General features: G+C 45.3%; 1 protein-coding gene across 1 annotated transcript in view; it reads left to right on the top strand.

Moving 5' to 3' along the window:
- Positions 1 to 671: 671 nt before the first annotated feature.
- The window catches only part of DNMT3A (DNA methyltransferase 3 alpha), an 806,037-nt gene continuing 783,864 nt past the window's right edge, over positions 672 to 22,844 (top strand). The window contains exons 1-2 of the mRNA XM_030198633.1: positions 672 to 789; positions 11,036 to 11,258. Coding sequence (XP_030054493.1) covers positions 11,187 to 11,258 — 72 coding nt within the window. The 5' untranslated portion in view covers positions 672 to 789; positions 11,036 to 11,186. The remainder of the gene's footprint in view (positions 790 to 11,035; positions 11,259 to 22,844) is intronic.

Below are 22,844 nucleotides of genomic sequence, written 5' to 3'. Positions count from 1 at the left end.
AGGAGCCCGGCTTTAGTTCCTACCCAGCATGTGCCATTTCCAGCGCTATAAAAATATTTTATTTATTTATTTATTGCATTTGTACCCCACATTATGCCACCTATTTGCAGGCTCAATGTGGCTTACAGAGTGTTGTTATGGCATCGTCATGACAGGATCTAGATACAATCAATATTAAGCAGAAGATGAAGAGGGATAAGAGAAGGAAGGGTTATGTAGGGTGTTCTATTTTTGTAGCACCGGTGCTTACCCAGCGGTAATCGAGCAGCACGGGAGACCTTACTCTCACCTCAATGGTGGCAGTAAGTGCTCCCCTCCAAATGGCTGCAGGCATGGCCAGTTCTTTTCGAGAAAAAAAAAAGACAACCTTTAGCAGCTGCGGTAAAAGGGGGCCTCAGCGTGCGTCAAAAACACACACTGCTAGTGCAGGCCCCCTTTTACCGCAGCTTAGTAAAAGGACTCCCTAGTTAGCAAAGGTTAGCGTGGGTTTGTGTCTGCGCCGGTATTTTGTGCAGGGGAATCCCTTAGTCTGGAGGGCGCTAGGACCTGCCAGGCGCCGGTTTCTGCCTGTCCGCGGCTGGGTGCAGCGCAGCGCAGTGCAGTGCGAGCGGAGCTGCTGGAGGAGGCCTCGCCGGCCGGGGAGAAGGAAAGGAAAGGAAAGGAGGAGAGGAAGGTGGAGAACAGGGGAAGAGAGAGAGGAGGAGAAGCGAAGTGAAGGCGACAGAAGAAAAGAGAAGACCCCGGGAGATTTACATTGTCCAAAAGGTGCAGGCCTGGGACCGGCAGAGGGTAATTAGCGCTTCTCCCAAACTCTGCCGCCTGGCACGATCTCTAGCCCTTCAGATCGGAGGGAGGGGGCTACCTCCCCGGTTCCGATCCATGCACAGGTCTGGGTGGGGGGCTGGGCATGGACGGGAAAGCCTAGTATCCGTCATGGTTGCAGAAAAAAAAAACCCCGCTTGCAGTGGTGCTTTTTTTTTCTCCCGCTCTCCTAATTCTGCATGCTTAGAGAGAACGGTGCCTATCTCTATTCTGACGTTATATATCCACTCTTGCACATAGTGCCCTTCCGTGTTCTATTATTTTGCAAACATATTCTGGGGTGAAGCTGTTTGATTTCGTCTATATGCAGAGCCCCCCTCCCCTCCCCTTCTTGTTACATGCATGTACTTGAACTTGAGACAGCAGCTGTCCCTGGGGGTATGGTGGCTGGAGCTAGAGGAGGCCGTGGACTGGTTGAACTCTTAATACGATCATCGGGCACAGGGTCTGGCATGATCGCCTGGCAGACGAGGGCGGGGAGCGAATATCCTTAGCCGCAGTCCTCATATTTTTATGTCTACACGCAGATCATCTTTTGTAGGCGCCTCTTAAGTTTTTCTGAACTGCTGGATGTGTGTTTACTGCATTACACATTGAAAGTTCTTTGGTTATATTTGAATGCCTGAAAAAAAGGCTGGGCCACATGAGTTCAGAGCGCAAAAAAAATCTTAGCGAAAGGAAGCCACAAAATGGTAGAAAGCTTGGGAGGGGGTCTCAAAGTGAAGCAGGAATCGCTCTCCTCCTTTCTCCACACACACACACACAGCAGAATGGATGGTGTTATAGGAAGAGAGAGGCGGGGAGCCAGACCTGGACAGGCTTACGCCTTCAGGATATCCCTGACCCCAGGGGTGATGTTAAATATAAAACAGAGAAAACAATATATTGAAAATATGCTGGGGCCAAGGGCAAAAATTTGGGAGGAAGCCCCAAAACACACCAGCAGGGTGTGCTTCTTTCATATTCAGGTACACTTGAGTCCCTCTGGCATGGGGGCCAGGGAATCGGGATGTTGTCCTGTCTGTACCCCCTAATGCCGGCCCTGCTGAGCCTAGGAGCACGGGGAGGGCATTAGACAGGATCATTGGAGCCTCAGAGGGTCAGAGTGTCAGTGCCCAACTCATTGCTGCCGCGAATACTGTCCTTCCTGAGGATGCGGGATGGGTCTTCTGAGGGGGGGGGGGGGGGGGGGAGAGAGAGAGAATTGCCGCTGCAAAAGTTTGGGGTATGTTGCATGCAGAATTTCAGGCCCCTTGCTTCTGTGTTTATTTTAAGGAGGCGTATAGAGATGAAGGGGGGGGGGGTATTGTACGTTTCTGTTATATTTTCGCAGTCCATTTTGGACTAATAATGGGGAAGGGTGGTTAGTGTAGGTAGAACTGAGGAGGATAACCGTTCCATTTAATCGCTAGGAATGAGGGGGTGTATGTCTGTGTTTGGACGGATACAGTGAATATTTGTCTGCAGTGTGCTTATTTCTATACAGACTAGGAGGTGTTTAACAATCCTGGTGGCTTGATGCTCGCAGCAGGATTTTTTTTAACCAGCTGTGGCGATATATATGTGGGTGTATTTGGATTTGTGTACAGAATGTACATGTTTATCTATGTGTATGTATGGGCGTGTATTTGTTTTGTGTGCAATGTGTTTTCAGACATGTGTGTGTGTGGTACGTCTGTATCTAGGACTGTGCATGTCATTGGTTTATGCAAGGCATAACCCTCTTTAGCTATAGATGAAGATAACAGAAGGTGTTAACGCCTGTTAACGTATTTTTCCCTAAATATTTTCAGTGCAACCATTGTTTTCTACAGTTCATTACAATTGCTTGAATTAAAATAATAATAATAATAATAAAAATGCAGAACAGGGGTCTGGGGCGAGAAAGTGGAGGTCAGCAGTATAGTAACAGTTAAAAGCCCTGAACGGAAAACCCGTGGTTTTCCCCATAAATTTTCTCCTATAAATGGAATTCTCCTTGATTTTTCTTTTCGGAAAGAGGGAAGGAGACACACGTCTGTTTATGAGCTCTGTGGTAAGGCAGAAGAGGTGATGTATGTGTGGGATTGTTGGGGGGAGGGAAAGAGAAAAGGAAAGGGGTGGAATGTGCCGAAAGCCCTTAGGTAGGGTTTTTTTTTTTTTTTTAACACGATTCCGCTCATTCCTCCGAAATGCAGCGTCGAGAAGCTCTGTTTTTGTAAGGACGACAGAGACCTTTCCCTGCAGGTTGTAATTCCCCCCTCTGATTCGGATTATTAGCAGGGTGGAGTGTAGACATGTCCTTGAACGCCTCTCCCGTGAAGGGCATGTAAGGAAAGGCAGGCAGTGCTCTATAATGCAGGAGTGGAGTGGAATGGAGGCTGTAGCCAACCTGTCTCTTGCCTTCTGAATCACGAAACCAATAACAGTGCAAGGGAGGCTGGCTCTGCAAAGTGCGAGCAGTACTGTTGAGGTGTCCCCTGAATCTGTGCGATTTGCTTAGGTGGGCTTGCCTCGGCACACTTCTACAGACCATACCCCACTTTTCAACTCTGCCCCCCCCCCCCCCCCACACACACACAGAGATCTGTGACACTGTACTTTTAGCTCAGTTGCATCAACGTATTCAGTGCATTCTCGCCCATTACTGCAGGCTTGCCTTTTCGCAGCTTCCTGCAAGGGTCTGTCTACATTGTTACAGCCAGGACTTACAGACAGAACATTTGGAGAGGCAGAAGAGACAAGAGGGGAGTGGGGCACTGCATAGCAAGCTGGCATCAGAACTACCACGGAGGCGCATTTCTGCGCAAGTGCCATCAGACGCATATCGTCTTGTCTGTCATTCTGTCTCCCCCCCCTCCCCCCCAAATCCGGTGTTGCTTCTGAAATGCGCCCCGACTGTAAAGAAATGTGCACAGTTCAAACTGCGACTGTTTCCGCTCTGTGCTGGCTCGCAACAGCGTCCATTTTCCACACTGAGCCGAATTTATCATGGAGACAGAGTCTTTGCAGCCAGGCTGCAGTGCCTGTCCTTTCAGAGCAGAGGAAATCGAGAAAGGAAATTGCAGGCTAATTTTCCTCTCTGCATTGTCTTGAGAAAACATGGATTGGGAATCAGGAGATAGAAACCAAAGTGTTTGAAAATAGGTGCAAAACTTGAATAAATGCCAGTCCCCATTATACCAAAGAGGCCACAGAGCAACTGCTGTAGGGGTCTAATGTGTTGAGTGTTATGGGGAGATAACGCCTGGCCTATAGGGATCTTACATATAAAGGTCTTCTCAAACACCTCTGCACAAATCTAGAGGAAGTGATATAAATTATTTGACTTACTAATTATTTTAATAAATGATAAAGACATTTTAAGTAAATGGGGTTTGTGCCCTTTAAAATCTAGAACCTGCCGAATTGAATGGATCTGTAGCTGGCTGTGATATGTTGCTACTATCTGGGTTTCTGCCAGGTACTTGTGACCTGGATTGGCCACAGCTGGAAGCAGGATACTGGGTTAGACGGACCATTGGTCTGACTCAGTATGACTATTCTTATGTGTAGCCAGGCCACCTCTTACCTCCTCATTCCTGCCTTTATGCTGGCATCTTTGAATGGGAGAACAGGGTGTGTGCAGCTGGTCTGTGGCCCACAGAATTTTGTTGGTTTGTCTTTTACTTTTCGGTAGAATGTACTTTATTCATATTCCCCTTCTAGTAACTTGAACCCATTTAATAAAAGTAAAATTGCCTGTTTTGCTGCAATGCAAAAATAGCACCATTCCCCCCCCCACACACACACACTCTTTCCCCCCCCCCCTGATGTTTTAATGACATGTTTTACAACAAAACCACATTGCTGGTAAATAAAACATTATCATCTTTATTTAAAACCTCCTTTCCATCAAGGTAGTAGTACCCAAGGCAAGATTCAGATGTTCACACCAAAGTAGTATAAAATATCGGCAGACCTACATACTGCAACTCTCATATCCAATTTTTACCACAACCCCTATATACTATGTCAGGGGTTTTCAGTCCAGCCCTTGAGAATCTCAAACCTATCTGACTTTGAGGATATCGACAATGACTATAAATGACCTACAGTGGAGACAGTACATATAGCTCTACCCCATACAGGATATCCTGGAAACTTGACTAGAGGTACTGGAGGACCATCTGAAAACTATACACAACTTACCCAGATACTGTAGACTCATCCAGCTTACATCAAAACATCTAGATTCTATATGAAACTGCAAAGTCTCCCCTCACACCAAAGCATCCATCCTCTGTGCAACTAATCTTTCACCAAAGCACCAATATACTTCCATTATGTAAAACTATTTACACTATACTGTTAATAGTATAAATTATTTGCCAACAGCCTCCTAAATGCCCTTATTCAAAAATATATTTATCCGCATGTTACAAAAAAAATACACGAACCTGGAAGAGCCTTCATTTCTAAAGTTTTTGTTTTTTTTAATGATGGGGGTTCTTCCGTTCTAGCATTGATAGAACTGTAACAGTTCCTTTCCATTTTGCAGTGAAAATCCCAGCATAAAACGGAGAACGGGGGGGGGGGGGGGGGGGGGGGTGGAAAGACGTAGGCAGCTTATTTCAACCAACATTGCTCATTTTACAAAAGTCAGTGAGCTCTTCACCATGAGAAGTGGAGCTGACCTCCCCGTTTTGTGTTAACAGAGGGAAACGTGCTTTCAGTGTCTCTGTACCCATTCCTGTTACTCAGTTCAAGGCGTCCTAATGGGAGCTTTTTTCCCCTTCAAATACACTGTCCACAGAGAAGCCTGACATGCAGACAATATAGGTGACACATAAGGGGAGATATGCATAGCCTCTGCCACTGCTCCAATTATGCGCTATTCTGGGGTTAAATACATGCAGTGAGGTTTGCAGTGAGCACTGTTTCGCCGGGTTTTGTTTCGTTTATATTGTGAGACAGTCTTAAGTGTATACCGCTAAAATTGACTGCAACGGTATGTATTCGAGAAATCTTATCATTCACATATTATAAAACTAAGGACGATATTTCAAATGGTTGCAGAGGAGTGAAATAAAACAGATAACGTCTTTTATTGGTGTGCTCTAGACTAAATCCTTAGAGTTTTGAACTTTTTTTCACGCCTAAACTTTAAATGATAAGCTGAATATGTAACCAACAAATTCAAAAATTCTATTTTACTGTTTAACGAAGGCCAGGAAGTAAAAGAAAGATGAAAATTGTGAGTACTGGGAAATCAAATGATACCACTTCCTGTGACGTCTGGTATGATTTAAGTGGAGGTGTATTGTCTCTCCCTCCTGTCATCTCTAGATCTGCCCCCTCCCCCAACCGTGTGTTTCCTCTTTCAGCATTTGGCAGAGTTGGTGAGAGAAATTGATGCAGCTTGCTCCGAACCTTTGTTGCTTGAAAAGGAAAGTAACTTTCTCATCATAGTGGCCACAGCAATATGAAAGCATTTACTGTAATAGTGGAAGCTATGGAGGTGTACACACACACACACACACGATCATAGTATTTCTCCCTGCCCTAAGGTGTACCTGCTTCTGTAGTGTACCCTTGTAATCTGATGTACTGACCAAGATGGCTCCAAAGCAAAGTAACTTCGCATGAAAAGTTGTCTTTGCAGCATAACTTTCTGTGAAAAGTTGTCTTTGCAGCATCAGTGTGAAGCATCTTGATGGTAGGAGTGGGGAAGTTATACTATTAGCTCCTGGTTTGTCAGCAGTATGCCTCATCACAAGAAACCTATTTCCAACGCCTCTGCTGCTTTGCAGATCATCCCATACAGGTTAGACGAGGTGGGGGCTGTATGTCCTCTCCATGCCTTTTTGAAACAGTCTGTAAGGGTCACTGTGTTCTTAAATCCATGAGTAAGAGATAAGTGTTCTCCCTATTTTAAGCTGCGGTGCAGTGCGGTGATGTGTAAGCAGTGAGTCTGAATAAGTTTATGTAGGTGCTGGTGTGCTGTCAGACCAAAGCTTTCTTTAAATGCTGGCTTCGGGAGTTAGTAATTGCCACCTTAGACAACTGAGCTCTGACGGGCCCTTGAGGACTCTGTAGCTGTTTGATAGATACTTACTGTAGTTCTTTTCCAGACCAGGGCTGAGAAATCATTTTCTGAAAAGGCAAGCTCCTTGGTTGCTATCCTGGGAAACAAGGAGATCTACAGTTGGTAAGATAATTAGCATCAGCGATTTTATGTGCAACGTCTTTGCATAGACAGCTCGATTGTGTTTCTGTTATTGTTGTTTACCTAAACCAAACAGATCTGCTTTAATAAGTTGTGGTGGTGTACAGACACCCCTGTTAGTTTAGGTGCACAGTGCAAGGGGGGGGGGGGGTATTTCTGAACCCCACCAGTTATTTAACTAAATCGTTCTGTTATCATGTAGCCAACGTTTACACAACGTGGGTTTGCTGGCATGAAAAGGAGCTTAATGAACATCTGTTAAAAATAATAGGGTGTTTAAAGAACAAAATTGTGTGTGTTGCTCAAATGTTGAAGACATCTTTTCTTAAGAGAGGTAAGAGGTTTTATGAAGGAAAATGTTGGATCAGCTTCAAATAACAACATAATCTTTGAAAAATAAGATGATAATGAATCTGTAAACAGCAGTGCTTTTGGAAAATCCTGTTTTGGAAATTCTTTGCGGTCTCCGTGTTTCTTGAATTAAGTGGTTATGTTTAATCAGATTGGCCCAGAAATAACATCCTAATAGTCCTTAAACGGTAATATGTACTGTAGAAGTGGACATTATAGCTCTGCCTGAACATTCTCTTTTTTTTTTTAAGCTGATTTATTAGGAGAAAAACAGCCTGAGCATTTCAGGCTCTGCCTTCCCTATACATTGCAAAAAGCTTTTATTATATTACTTTGTTACTTCTTGAAATAATTTAATGCCTGGATTTGTAAAAATGTTTTTACTAAAACCCATATTTTACTAATACATTTTTCTTATGGCGATTTAGAATGAATGAGACAAAAAAAAAATAAAAAGAAGGAACGAGAGCGGAAAAGCTTGAGAGGGCAAACAGAAGAAGGACAGAACTTTCAGGATACTACCCACACCATATTGTTCCTGTATTTTTTTAAAGGGGGGAGTGGGTGACCTAAAAAAATGTGCTTTCAAATGGAGCTATAAGGTTTCCAAATAAAGATATATCATGGATATTCATTTACCTTATGCAGACTGACAGAAAGAAGCCCATTTTCAATATGATTAAACAAAACAAAACAAAAAAACCTGTGCATTGGGCAAGTGAAATGACTTCACAGCTGTTTGAGGTGCAAAAGATGCAAGAAACAAGAAATGTACTGCAAATGGAAAGCTGTAGAAAAGAAAAAGTTTTGCCAAGGACATCCTACCCCCATGGCTAATGCGGGCAGAATTTTCCATAGCAACAGGTGTTCAACCTTCTGTGACAGGCTGGCCCTGCCCTGAATGCGCGGGAAGAGGAGGGGGCGAAGGAGAACTGTGGCCGCGTGTCTGAGGGGGTGGGCGTGGCAGCCAGGGGCTGCTATGCAGCAGTCCTGGCCGGCGCGAGGGGTCTTGGAGCGCCAAGCTGATACTGATTGCTGAGATTTTAGGCGTGTGGGCGGGGCAGCTGTGCCTTTTCCCCGTAAATTCCTCAAAACTTAAGAACAACTGGGTGACATTTTGAATTTTGCACTGCATTAAAGCATTCTGGTTAGACCACTTGAATGCACCACAATAAAGATTAATAATTTATTGGACTAGTTTAATACATTTTTTACTAGCTTTCCTGAGAGATTATTAGATCAGCAGAGCAAAGGAAGGCAATACTAGATTCGCTGCCCACAGCTAGTCAAGAAATGTAAGGCCAATAAAAAGATGTCACTTTTACATTTTGGTTTCTATATATTCATATTTATTTCAGTACACTCAAATATCAATATAAAATGTGTACAGTAAATATTTCATGTGGTGGTCAGTTTCCAGTAGTTGTATGTTCAATGGATGTTTCACCTCTTGTTATTTCCATCTCCAGATGCTAAAATGATTAGTTGCGTGAGAACCTGCCTACTTGTGTGTATATTTCTGAGAGAATGTATGGATGTGAGTGTGCTTGTGAGAGTGGGATGTGCTATGTAGTAGAACGAATGTGTGCTAGGCCTGTGTGTGTGTCATACGTTTTGTTAGAACGAATGTCTATATGTGCGTTAGGGCCTGTATGTGTGTGTCTCGCGTTTTGTGTGTCTATGATACATAACATAGTGAATGCATAACATAGTGAATATCTCTGATGTCTGGGCTTTTGAGTGAACATAAGCAAATAATTTCTTGCACGCATTTTTGGCCCTCCCAACATTTGCCCCCCACATAATACATTCCCGCGGAGTAAGAAGCACGCAGCGCAGCAGTAGGATGGAGAGACAAGAGGAATGTCACAAGACGGCTCTTACGCGTAAAAGAAAGCAATCAAAAACAGTCAAATCACTGCAGTGCGGACATTTTCTTTTTGTTCTTTTATTACTTTGCTTTTTCTAAAGTGAAATTATTTTGAGAGGGGGGGGGGCGGTGGTGGTTTGTTTTTGGCGGGGTGAGCGGTCGCGCGGGGCCCTGAGCAGAATTCCCGCCCACCCGCTGCCTTTAGTTCTCCCCACTGTGAGGAGGGAGCGGCGTTGCGGGCCGGCGGATTCCTGCAAAGAGCACTCGTAACACTGAGCTTGGGAGGGGTTTGCACTAAGCTCATCTGCCCCCAGACCTCCCCAGCCCCAGAACCAAAAGTACCGCAAACAAAAGCAAACCAAAGAAGCAATTATTCATTTATAGTAAATATATATATGTATACATCTAATGAAACTAATAACATCAGCGCATTGATGTTGCTGTTGATTATATCTTTATCATTGGGGAATTTAAGTGGGGGTAATCGAGGAATGGTGTTGAGGGGTGGAAGAAAAGGAAAATAAAGGAGAGGTGAAAGAAAAAAAAAAAAGAGGACAAAAATGTGTTTCTGGCTCTGTGTCAAAACCCGCCATGTTCTGTATCCTTTAGCGAAGGCGACACCAGAGGGAAATTCAGCCGAGAGGAGACAGGGGGAGAGTATGAGTCATTGCTAGGTGTACACAGGCTTTTCATGTGTGTCCTTTTGCCATTTTTCGTCTCGGAGATAATATGTTGCAGGATAAAGGACAGAAGAAATCTCAGAATCAGGAGGAAGCAGGAAAGGAAGCGCAGAGACAAGGGCGCTGCTGTTAATAAGCAGACGACGTTTTTTGAAGGGGGGTGGGCGGGGGTGCAAGGTTCGCTTAAAACAATTTATTGGCCTCAATATCCAGACAGAAGACAGAAAACAAACATATAGTACTGTCTGTAAAAGGCAATTTTTGTAATGAAAAGGCAGCGCCTCCTTTGCCTGCTTGCAGCCTCTATAAACAGCCTTGTCTGAGGGGCGATCTATGCTTCAGCCTGTCTGCCCACGTTCATTTACTTTCTGTTGTCCCTTTACCCCCTCTGCCTGTACTGTGTCTTCAGGGCCTCCTTCTATCAACAATATGGGTATGATATCCTTTTTTCCGTCAGTCTCTGTTGAGCCGTTTCCTCCATAGCCTCCCCTTTGATACTGAGTCAGATTGTCACCATTTCCCTACCACTGTGACGTCCACCCTTTAGCCTCCCAATTTCTTTTTTTAATATCTTTCTCCTTCCCAGGCTGAATCTAACGGTTCCTTTACTTCATCTAGACTGGAATATTTCCTTTTCCCCTTCCTCTGGGTCTGACTGTCCATTGCTTCCTGAGTTGCGCACAGTTTCCTAAAGGACAAGTCCATAAACCACTACTAAATGGATTTGGGAAAAATCCACAATTCCAGGAATAACATGTACAGAATGTTTGTTCGTTTGGGAAGCTTGCCAGGTGCCCTTGGCCTGGATTGGCCGCTGTTGTGGATAGGATGCTGGGCTCAATGGACCCTTGGTCTTTTCCCAGTGTGGCATTACTTATGTACTTATATGCCCTGTAAAATAAATAAATAATCGTAATCATACTAATAAAGCTGCACCCCATGTTTTCTTCGGTCTTACTATTGAAAACTGAAAGGAAAGGAATTGGTGATCTAACAGTGCTGTGATGGATATGTTCAGGAGTGTTGGTTGCCTTGAGTTTGAAAGACATTGGAAGTAATTGAATTTGTTGGGAATCCCACCATCCTGATTTCATTTTCTTCTTCATCTTTTTTTTTTTTTTGTAGGTCAGAACGAAGAAGTTTGGAAAGAAAGCAGGGCATACAGAGAAAGAAAATCTTCCAGCTGGTGCTTTAAAATATATATATAGTTTTCATTTTATTTGTTGTTTTTACTTATTTTGAATATAATATAAGCTTTTAAGATAATCCTTTCTTCATGATGCCGTCCAATGGCACCATTGACACCAGCAGCCCCACTCTGGAGAGAGAAATTGTCCAGATACATACGGTAAGACACATTTTATTTTATTTGTTTTCATTTGACAGGAGAACAAATTCACTGACAAAAAAATTCTTCTTCTGTTCTTCCTCCTCCGCCCCACCCCCCCCCCAAAAAAAATAAAGGCAATTATTCTTTTTCAATTCTTGTGCTCTTTTCTTTCTCCACTTCTTGCAGGGTTCTTCTCACTCCTTCCCTCTTTCCTATTTTCTTTTCCCTTCTTCTTGATGCTTTTCTTCTTCCTCCTCTCTCGCTCTCTGTTGCAAAACGTTTGTTTTCCTTTTCCCCTGTATCTTCAGCTTTCTCTTATTTCTTTTTTTTTCTTCTCTTCCTCATCAGAAATGGAATGTGCAGGGAAACAGAATTCTGATCATGGACACAGTTTCTGGTGTTGCTAAAATAAGAGCAAGCCCAAGAGATGTCATGATTATTGATGGGCACAAGTTAGGACGGTGAAGCTTCTTTAGAGCAGGTGTGTAGTGAGAGAAGCCAGATCTGGTCTTTAGTCTGACAGATGAATGAGGAGGACTGGAACTGAGAGGGGTGATTTGCAGTAAGGCCAGAGCAGAAGGTACAATAGACCTCAGCTGAAATTTATCTTTTCCTTCACTCCTTGGCAACTAAGAATGCTTTGTTGAATTCTTTTACTGTATTTGATCCACCTTCTCCCCTGGAGGTGCATCAGTCTGGCACAATTCAGTTAGCCAGGTGATTACCAGTTTTCAGAAGCTTCTTCTCTCGATTCTATTAAGTGTCTGTAACACATGCATCTCATTCTCTACCACATCACTCTGTATTTGTTTCATCACCAGAGGCGGCTTACACCTCACGGTAATATGTAAGCCACATTGAGCCTGCAAATAGGTGGGAAAATGTGGGGTACAAATGCAACAAATAAATAAATAAAATAATCACTAAGAGGCCCTTTTACAAAGCTGCAGCAAAGCGTGGCCTTAGCGTGCCCTTATGCGGGTCTCTCCCACACAGGGAGGCCACTTTTTGCCATGGCTGGAAAATGGACGATTTTCTGTTTTCGGCATCCAGTCTTATCACCACCCATTTTGTGGGGAGTTAGGGCTCATGCACTAATCACACAGCACACAGCAATGTGGCTGCGATAACTGATTAGCACAGACACATCCACTCTTTACCCCCCAGACACACCCCCTCAGCCAAAAAATAAAATAAAATTTTTAGTGCATAGGTAGCGTGCAGACATCAGGATTTTACCATGGGACACCTTGGTGCACCCGTCCCCGGTAAGCCCTTTTATGCTGTGGTAGGCAGTGGTGACCCTACCATTAGGCCACCTGAGGCAGGGGCCACAGGCAGCACTCTTTTGGAGTGGCATCCACTCCTATGCCCGCCATGCTCTGGCACCCCCCCCCCCCTCCCTCACCAAATTTGCCTTTTCTTGCTTTCCAAAAGTCAGGGCGGCAGCAGTTCCCATATGTTACCCTGTCGCTGACCCCGTTTCTCTTACTGCCCGCCTCCATGATGTACTTCCTGTTTCGTGGGCTACAGTAGAAAGAAGAGGCCGGGGCTGGTGGCAGGGCAGCGTATGGGAACCGCTGCCGCCTCGACTTTTGGAAAGCCAGAAAAGAAGGTAAATTTGGGGAAGGAAGGGGGGGATGCCAGACTGAGGGGAGGGGTGTGGATTGTAGCCATCCCCTTGCCTCAGGCAGCAGACTGTCTTGAGCTGCTCCTGGCGGCAAGCATGTATTAGTGCATACCGCAGCATGGTAAAAGGAGGTTGTTGGACATTTTCTTTTTTCACAGTTGCAGAACTGGTTGGTATACAGTGAGGGGCATAATCGAACGGGGGCGCCCATATCTAAGGGCGCCCATCTCCGGGGACGGCCCCGGGAAGGGGCAGTGCCATCCGTATTATCGAACAAGATGGGCGGCCATCATTTGTTTCGATAATACAGTCGGGGCCGGCCAAATCTCAACATTTAGGTCAACCTTAGAGATGGTCGACCTAAATGTTGAGATTGCTGGACTTAGAGATGGCCAGCCTCGGTTTTCGCTGATAATGGAAACCGAGGCCGGCCATCTCAAAACCGGCCAAATCCAAGCCATTTGGTCGTGGGAGGAACCAGCATTTGTAGTGCACTGGTCCCCCTCACATGCCAGGACACCAACCGGGCACCCTAGGGGGCACTGCAGTGGACTTCATTAATTGCTACCAGGTACATAGCTCCCTTCCCTTGGGTGCAGAGCCCCCCAAATCCCCCCCAAAAAAACTCACTCCCCACAATTGTACACCACTACTCTTACGGGTGAAGGGGGGCACCTACATGTGGGTACAGTGGGTTTCGGGTGGGTTTTGGAGGGCGCACATTTACCACCACAAGTGTAACGGGGGGATGGGCCTGGGTCCGCCTACCTGAAGTGCACTGCACCCACTAAAACTGCTCCAGGGTCCTGCATACTGCTGTCATGGAGCTGGGTATGACATTTCAGGCTGGCAAAAAATGTTTTTAATTTGTTTTTTTTTTTAGGGTGGGAGGGGGTTGGTGACCACTGGGGGAGTAAGGGGAGGTCATCTCCAATTCCCTCCGGTGGTCATCTGGTCAGTTTGGACACCTTTTTGAGGCTTAGTCCTGAAAATAAATGGACCAAGTAAAGTTGGCCAAATGCTCATCAGGGCCGCCCTTCTTTTTTCCATTATCGTCCGAGGACGGCCATGTGTTAACCACACCCCGTCCCGCCTTCGCTACGCTTCTGACACGCTCCCTTAAACGTTCGCCGCTCCTGCGATGGACTGCAGTTGAGGGGGGCCAAAATTGCCTTTCGATTATGCTGATTTGGCCGCACCTGAGAGAAGGGTGCCCATCTCCCGATTTGTGTCAGAAGATGGGCGCACTTCTCTTTCGAAAATGAGCAGGAGGGTCTTTTAACTTCCTCCTAGGGAGAACAGACAGGTAGTCAAGAAAAGGTCAGGCTTGTGTAACTTTTTCCTTTTCTTTTTCTTTCAACCTCTCTAACCTATGTTACCATGAAGACTTAAGATTTTGCTACTGTTTAGGCAGTGTTTCCTCACCTTATCAAGCCTAAGACATGCCCACATTAATAAAAAATGTTATGCAGCACCCACATTCTCCACACAGCTGTCAGTGAAGATATGGAGAGGACACATATTGTTAAAAGAAAAGTTAAAGAAGTGCTGAAAGCCCTTCCAGAAGCTGGAAGGAATCAAAGAAGGAGGTTCATAGGGAGGAAGGACATGGAGGAGATGCTGTGTGCAGAGCATGTACTGCACAAAGCACAGCCCAGGTATTAATGCCCTGCACAGTGCCATTAATTTCCACCTCCTGAGGCTCATACTGCTGTTAGGAAGCAGAGCCATGTGTGATCACATGTGGTCAGGAAAGAGCACCCGGACATTTAAAAGCCACATCTGGTTCCTCTTTCCATGAGATGCTGAGAGCTCAGCCCATGTGCTATTCTGGATCAGAGTTTCAGGCAGTGGTGACTTTTCCTTTGGCACACCTGATTGGAACATGGTTAGGAGAGAAGTTAAACAGAGCTGAGTGAGATGGCAGGAACTGTGTAGAGCAGATCAGAGATGGAATCATGGCATGATGAAAGTAAGTTTTTTGCGATCAGTATTTTTGCAAGTTAAAAATAACATGATATGACATTTGGTATCCAATTTATTTTATTTTATTCATTATGGAAAACTGATATAGTTTGGCTTTAGTTAGCTGATGCCATTTTCAGTATCTGCAGGTTTTAATGCCTGAAATCATATTAAATTAGTCTGGGAGGAAGAGAAAATGGATGACTGAAGGAAATTGGTTCAGGGTTTCAAGATATTTCACCAGTTCAAATTTGGCTTTAGCCAACAGGGCCTTGGTCTTCTCTCCCAGTCCTCGAGGTCCACCAGTGGATCAGGTTTTCAGGATATCCCTCATGAATAATCATGAGAGAGATTTGCATGCCTACTATCGCCATTGTACACCAAATGTCTTTCATGAATATTCATGAGGGGTATCCTGAAAACCTGACTTATTGGTGACCGTCAAGGACTAGGAGTGAAGACAAAGCAATAGGAACTTAAAAAGATAGCCTATGTGAAGCGGTTGGTAGCTCAAATCCAGTTACCACATTACTTTAAAAAATGAATCTACATTCTCAGTTTTACACTGATACCATTGTTGGCACGTCAGCAGAGTCCAGATCTGGCACGGAGGGATGTAGTCAGCCATTTTGGGACGGGTCTGAACCCAAAGTGGGTGGGCATGAGAACCCCACCACTCACCCAGCATTTCTACCTAACCCCCCCACACATGTGATCAGGAATCTCTTAACTCCATTCCCCAACCTCCAGTATCTTTTACATCTTGTAGCTCTTTGCCTACAGTGAGAAGTGACTTGTACCTGCTGTACTCTGGCCTTTAGCCATAATTCTCACATAACTTCCAGTTCCTGGTCCCGTGAACAGGAAGCTGGGGTCAGAGGGAAGGTTCGGGGTCAGCACACAGTCACTGCTTACTACCAGTTAAGAACTGAAGGATTTAAAAGGTACCAGGATTTGGGAGTACTTATGTTCTTATGAGTTAAAAGACCCCCAATTACCTGGGAGGGAGGGAGAGTAGGGAGAGATGCCAGGAGTCTTCAGCTGGCAGAGCTTGGGGACCCTGACAGTCACATCATGGCTGTGCCGCTTCTGAATTGACCTGAGGTCAAATCAGGTGGGCCTGTGCCAGCCCGGGCCCACCCTTCGCTGCACCACTGTCACAGACATAGAGATCATGTTACCTTTTCACCCTGAAAGGTGGTTCTGTCTCCTCTTTCCCTTTTTCCTTCCCCATCCCCCTCCTAAATCAAGCTTGCACTGCTTCTGCCTGTGTTGCACCTCTTCTGTGGATAAAGTGAGGACTCCGTTTTCCAGTGCTGTCAGTCTAGCCCCTTTTGAGAACACTAAATTTACTATAAAAATAAATTCAAAACAGGAAGTAACATCAGAAGGCGGAAGCCAGCAGGGGAAGGCTCCAGAGTAGGCCTATAGGGCTCCTCCTATTGCTTCAAGGTAGAGAGATGTAGTGGGGAGGGGGAGGAAAACAAAATACAGGACCCACAAGGGGGGACAGTGCGGGGGGGGACAGGACTGGAGCTGAATGGGACAGAGGTGCTGGACCTGCGGGAGGGAGGGGGCTGGAGCTAAAGGGGACAGAGGAGGTGGATTCGCAGGAGGAGAGGGCTTGAGCTGAAGGGAAGGGCAGAGGTACTGGTCCATGGGGGGGGGGGGGGGGGGCTGGATGGGAAGGAGAGAAGGGAGAGAGGTGCCAGAGTCCCATGGGGGGGGGGGGGGGAGCTAGAGGCAGACGAATCTGATTGATTTTTTTTGACTGGGTGACCAAACAGTTGGATGTGGGAGGGATGCTAGATGTGGTGTACTTGGATTTTAGCAAAGCCTTTGACACGGTCCCACAGAGGTGACTGATAACTAAACTGAGTGCCCTCGGTATGGGACCTAAAATGACTGACTGGGTTAAAAACTGGTTAAATGGGAGGAGACAGAGGGTAATGGTAAATGGAGCTTGCTCTGAGGAAAAGGATGTTATCAGTGGCGTACCGCAGGGGTCGGTCTTTGGGCCAGCTCTTTTTAACATCTTTGTGAGTGACATTGTGGAAGGACTGTCTGGTAAGGTTTGTCTCTTTGCGGATGATACCAAGCTCTGTAATAGGGTGGACACCCTTGAGGGTATAGATGGCATGAGGAAGGATCTAATGAAGCTTGAAGAATGGTCCAAAAATTGGCAACTAAGATTTAATGCTAAGAAATGCAGGGTCATGCACTTGGGTTACAAGAATCCAAGGGAACAGTACAGTATAGTGGGTGAAGTGCTTCTGTGTACAAAAGAAGATCAGGTCTTGGAGGTGATTGTGTCTGATGACTTTAAGATGACCAAAGCTGCACCGCCGAGACCGAGCGGTGAAATGGGGTCAATGGGAGAACCTCAAGTGGATCCTTTGGAGGTTAGCGGCAGCCCCATCGGCTACTCAACTCCGGGAGGTTTGTCATCTGGTGAGAGGACGGGAGGCATTGATTCCTTGCCCTCCTCCCCCCAGGAAGTCTCACTCAGTGGAATCGGCGTGAAGAGTAGACCGTCAGCTGTTACTTTGGAAGCCCTCTGGGAAGTGATTCAGACTATCAATTCGTCCCTACTTCAATTAACTAACTCATTTAATTCTGAAGTTAAGGATTTAAAAGTATCTCAACAAACGATGGAATCGAGGGCGAAGGAGCAGGAAAGAAAATGTGAGTCAAATTTGCAAGAAATTAAGAACTTACAAACTGTTGTTGCCAATATGACAATTGAGAAAGATTTGACTCATAGAAAAATTGAATTTTTTGATAACCAACTTAGGCGCAATAACTTGAGATTTTTAAATTTCCCTAAGACTCCTCTAATATCACCTATGGAAATGCTGAAAAAATATTTCCTTGAAGTGCTTGGTATTCCTAAAGAAGCTATACCTACAATTATAAAAGCTTTTTATATTACAGGAGCTAGTTTAGCTCGAACAGAAGTTCCGGAATTGAATGTCTCACAATTATTAGAAACATCTTTAGAGACGATAACAGAGCGTACGACTCTCCTTGCTTCTTTTGCATTCGAGACAGATAGAAATCATGTTTTCAGACTATATTTCAGACCCAGGCCCACCCAATTTCAGCTCTGGCCCGCCCACCCACTCTTCCAGGGGCAGTGACATAAGAGACGGGAGGAGCCTGCAGAGCCAGCAGCCAATGCTTCGAGGCTGCCTGCGGTGCCGCGTTTTTTAAAAACATTTTTTCTCGTAGCGTTGGCGCTCAGCTCAGTCAGCTGAGCGCTTCTTCTTTTTGTAGCGCCAGCCCTGCTGCTCATCAGGAAAAGCAGCAGTGGCCGGCAATGGGAGCTGGGGCTGGTGGGCCTGAATCGGGAGAGGGAAAACGGATGGCAGGATGGGGAGAAAGAGGAAAAACGGAAGGCTGGGGAGAGAAAGAGGGAAAACAGATGGGAGGATGGCAGAGAAAGAGGGAAAACGGAAGGATGGGGAGAGAAAGAGGGAAAACAGATGGGAGGATGGCAGAGAAAGAGGGAAAACGGAAGGATGGGGAGAGAAAGAGGGAAAACAGATGGGAGGATGGCAGAGAAAGGGAAAACAGATGGAAGGATGGGGAGAGAAAGAGGGAAAACGGAAGGATAGGGAGAGAAAGAGGGAAAACAGATGGAAGGATGGCAGAGAAAGAGGGAAAACGGAAGGATAGGGAGAGAAAGTGGGAAAACAGATGGAAGGATGGCAGAGAAAGAGGGAAAACAGATGGAAGGATGGGGAGAGAAAGAGGGAAAACAGACAGAAGGATGGGGAGAGAGACACTGGATGGAAGGATGGGGAGAGAAAGAGGGGAGATGGATGAAAGGATGCAGAGAAAAAGGGGAGAGACTGGAAGGATGTGGAGAGAGAAGGGACACTGAACAGAAAAGGGTAGAGAGATAGACACGGGTTAGAAGGAGGGAGAGAGACATTAGATGGAAAGATCAGGAGAGAGGGTAGATGGGTAGAAGGATGGGGAGAGAAAGAGGGAAGACGCTGGATGGAAGGGTAGGGAGAAAGAGGTGACACGATGGAAGGATGCAGAAAGAAAGAGGGGAGACTATTGGAAGGATGGGGAGAGAGAGGGGAGACACTGGAAGGATGGGAAGAGAAAGAAGAGAGCTGCTGCATGGGGATTAGTGAAAGATTGGAGAATAAGAGGAAGGGGCATGGGGAGAACAAGGGTGAGAAAAAGATGAAAAGCCATAAGTAGATGAAGGAAATTAAAGAATGGATAGTAAGAATGAATTAAATCTGGACACAGAGAGAGGCAGAAAAATATTGAAGAAAGCAAAGAAAAAGGAGAGAAAAATGACAAATGGCCAGGAAACCCTGGCAGAAGAGTTAAGCGAAAACGAAGGAAAGCAGAATCTAGAGACTGGGAGCAATACAATGAGAAAAAGTAAATGGCCATACAACAAAGGTAAAGAAAATAATTTTATTTTTAATTTAGGATAAAGTAATATGGTGTTAATAAAGTTTCAGAGACCAATACTTCCTTCCTTAGGTCAGGAGAGGATACCGTAACAGCATTATACTGACCTGAGGCAGGAGGTTTTGGCCTCTGAAAGCTCACTGAAAAGGATTAGGCTATTAAATAAATTGTCTGAAATCTGATGCACTGAAAAGCAGCACTTTACCCTGTGTGACAAATGCATCTGAGTGTGACTAAATTTTGCTGGGGGGCGGAGGGGTACAGAGAAAATTTTGTGCCCACCCACTTTGGGTTCAGGCCCACCCAAAATTGGCAGTCTGGCTACGCCACTGCTTCAGACATATCGCAACCCAGTTTTTTGGATCAAAAATACAAATTTTTCCTGATCTCAGTAAAAAACTACTCAGAGGAGGAGAAGGGAATTTCTGGGACTTAGGTCTCGGGTTCTCTCCCTTGGTGGTACTTTCAAATTGAAATTTGCCTGTAGATGTATTATTTCCTTGAATACTGTATACTATGTATTTTTTGAACCAGATAAACTGCGGCAGTTTATAGTTGCTAAAGAAAGTGGTGGCGAAAGGAAGTCGGTCACACCAGAAGGGAGCTGAAACCGCTAGCAGGGAATGGTCTCTACCCTCATAATTGAACTGTTTAAAGAGTTCTTTTGAATTTGTGTTTATAATTTCCTTGTATCTTGACCAAATTATTGTGGACTAAGTAACAATATAATGTATATGCTGGAAGAGAGGTGGGAGAGAGGGGATATGATAGAGACGTTTAAATACCTCTTTGGTATTAATGTACAGGAGGTGAGTGTTTTTCAAATGAAGGGAAACTGGACTGAGAGGGCATAGGATGAAGATAAGAGGAAATATGCTTAGGAAGAATCTATGGAAATACTCTTTCACGGAAAGTTTGGTGGAAGCATGGAATGGCCTCCCGGCACATGGGATCCCTTAGGTCAGTGATGGCGAACCTATGGCACGCATGCCACAGAGGGCACGCAGAGCCCTCTCTGTTGGCATGCGCGCCCAGTCGCCAGGGCCGCCGAGAGGGGGGAAAGTCACAGGCAGCCTCGCAATTTGCTCTGCTCCTCTGCGTGCGTGCCGTGTGGGTGGTTGGTGTGGCCAGCGGCGCCATCCTATGCTGTACTACGGGGAGCGGGGCTAGTGCCTGCTGCTCTTCCTCCGGCTGGGTCGCGTCATGGGTCAGGAAGGAAGTGGAGTAGAGTCAATATGCCAGGAGACTCTGAATCAGGAGGCTCTGAATCAATCGTCAGATCTGGGAACGTCGATTGTTCCGGATCCCCAAGCAACAGTAGCGGGTTCATCTCTACCTGCGGGAGAGCTGAGTACCACGGAAAGTGAGCAGGAGGTGGTTTCTTCAGCTCAGGAGCAGGTATCTTCTCCACAATGTCCTTTTCTTTTTGCTAAGCCTTCTGAAGTGACCAAAACAGCCCTTACATATCACTTGCTTGACTTGAAAATTATATATATACAGTTCTCAGTTGCCCACTTGCACATTACTCCACAGTAACTCGGAGGGAGGGAGAGAGGGGACCCTGTGGAACTCAGAGGGAGGGAGAGAGGGGACCCTGTGGAACTGGGAGGGAGGGGGGATCCTGTGGAACTGGGAGGGAGGGGGGACCCTGGAACTCGGAGGGAGGGAGGACCCTGGAACTCGGAGGGAGGGAGGGAGGGAGGGAGGGAGGTAGGAAGGACCCTGGAACTTGGAGGGAGAGAGGACCCAGGAACTCGGAGGGAGGGAGGACCCTGGAACTCGGAGGGAGGTGGGGGGGGACGAGGGAGGGAGGTGAAGGGGTGACGAGGGGGAGGGGAGACGAGGGTGAGGGGAGGGGGAATGGCACTTTGCGATAAATAATTAGATTTTGGGTTGCTGTTTGGGCACTCGGTCTCTGAAAGGTTCACCATCACTGCCTTAGGTGAAGGAAGAGTTAGTGGTTGCTGAGGAAGGGCAGACTGGATGGGCCTTTTGGCTGTCTGCCATCATGTTTCTGTTGTCCCCTTAGTTCTTGCACAGCTTCTGCATGTGGTTTTGAAGTGCTGAAGTATACAGCAGATGGATATATACGAACAGAATTAGTGTTTAAAAGTAAGTACACTATGTACCTATATATGAAAATGCTAATTATGACAGATTGAAATGGGTATTTTTAAAAAAATGATCTTATATTAGAGTGGGTGGTTCAACAATTGTACTGAATCACGTTTCCCACATACCCAGAGTTTCTTTTCTCTTGCCAATATATTTGTCTGACTCAGCATTCATGGGTGCATGGAGCACCTGCAATGTGGCTGTTAAAAAACTGGGATTGAGACTTTTCAGTAAGCTTCCCTGCATGTTGGCATCTGCAGTAATAAAGGTCATCTATCTAAGAGATACATTCACACAAATCAGAACAGGCCATTACAACTTCTGTATCTGAGAAAAATCTGTACAGAGGGAGTTTGGGTAGATGACAGTTTATATAACCCAACTAGGACACTAGTGTTTTCTCAACAAAAATAGGGGAAATTATTTTGTGATTGAATGTGGTGTAAGTTTTGCTGCAAAGCAAAATTGGTACAGACTTTTAATGAACTGGTTTAATGGGGTGTGATTTATGAATGGATTCTCTCATAGGCACAGAAAGACAGAATGTCTTTAATAAGTACATAAGTATTGCCATACTGGGACAGACCATAGGTCCATCAAGCCCAGCATCCTGTTTCCAACAGTGGCCAATCCAGGTCACAAATAATTGGCAAGATCCCAAAAAAGTACAAAACATTTTATGCTGCTTATCCCAGAAATAGTGGATTTTCCCCAAGTCCAATTTAATAATGGTCTGTGGACTTTTCCTTTAGGAAGCCGTCCACACCTTTTTTAAACTCTGCCAAGCTAACCGCCTTTACCACACTCTCTGGCAACGAATTCCAGAGTTGAATTACACGTTGAGTGAAGAAACGTTTTCTCTGATTCATTTTAAATTTACTACTTTGTAGTTTCAAACAAATCTAATCAAACAAAATGAATTTAAAACGAATCGGAGAAAATAAACTAGACCCATAGGTATTAAGTAGGAAAATGGCTACTACCACTACTACTAATCATTTCTATAGCGCTACTAGATGTACGCAGCGCTACATGAAGAGACAGTCCCTGCTCGACAGAGCTTACAATCTAATTAGGACAGACAAACAGGACAAATAAGAGATAAGGGAATTGCTAAGGTGGGGATGATAAAATAAGGGTACTGAACAAGTGAGTAAGGGTTAGGCGTTAAAAGCACATAGACCTATGGTGAATCGATAGCAGTAATATTAGTAGTCTTACTAAAAGTGCTCCAAGAGGGGTAAATAGGAACTTGGTTTAATATCAGCTCCAGAGGTGACGCGTCCACTATCACATTGCCTCAGCTCCATATTGTAACATTTTGGAAGCACTCAAATTTTGCCACGAATTCTTCTGTGTAAGCTTAGCTTATGCCTAACTCTGAGATCAGAGCAAAGTGCCTTCTTCCTTTTAGTCAACGTATGTGTTTCCTCTGGAAAGTACCATTTGTCCTC

The sequence above is a fragment of the Microcaecilia unicolor genome, chromosome 3, assembly GCF_901765095.1.
Source record: "Microcaecilia unicolor chromosome 3, aMicUni1.1, whole genome shotgun sequence".
In the NCBI taxonomy this organism is placed as follows: Eukaryota; Metazoa; Chordata; class Amphibia; order Gymnophiona; family Siphonopidae; genus Microcaecilia; species Microcaecilia unicolor.
The sequence above is the reverse complement of the archived record's forward strand: the minus strand, read 5'-3'. Positions and strand labels throughout refer to the sequence as shown.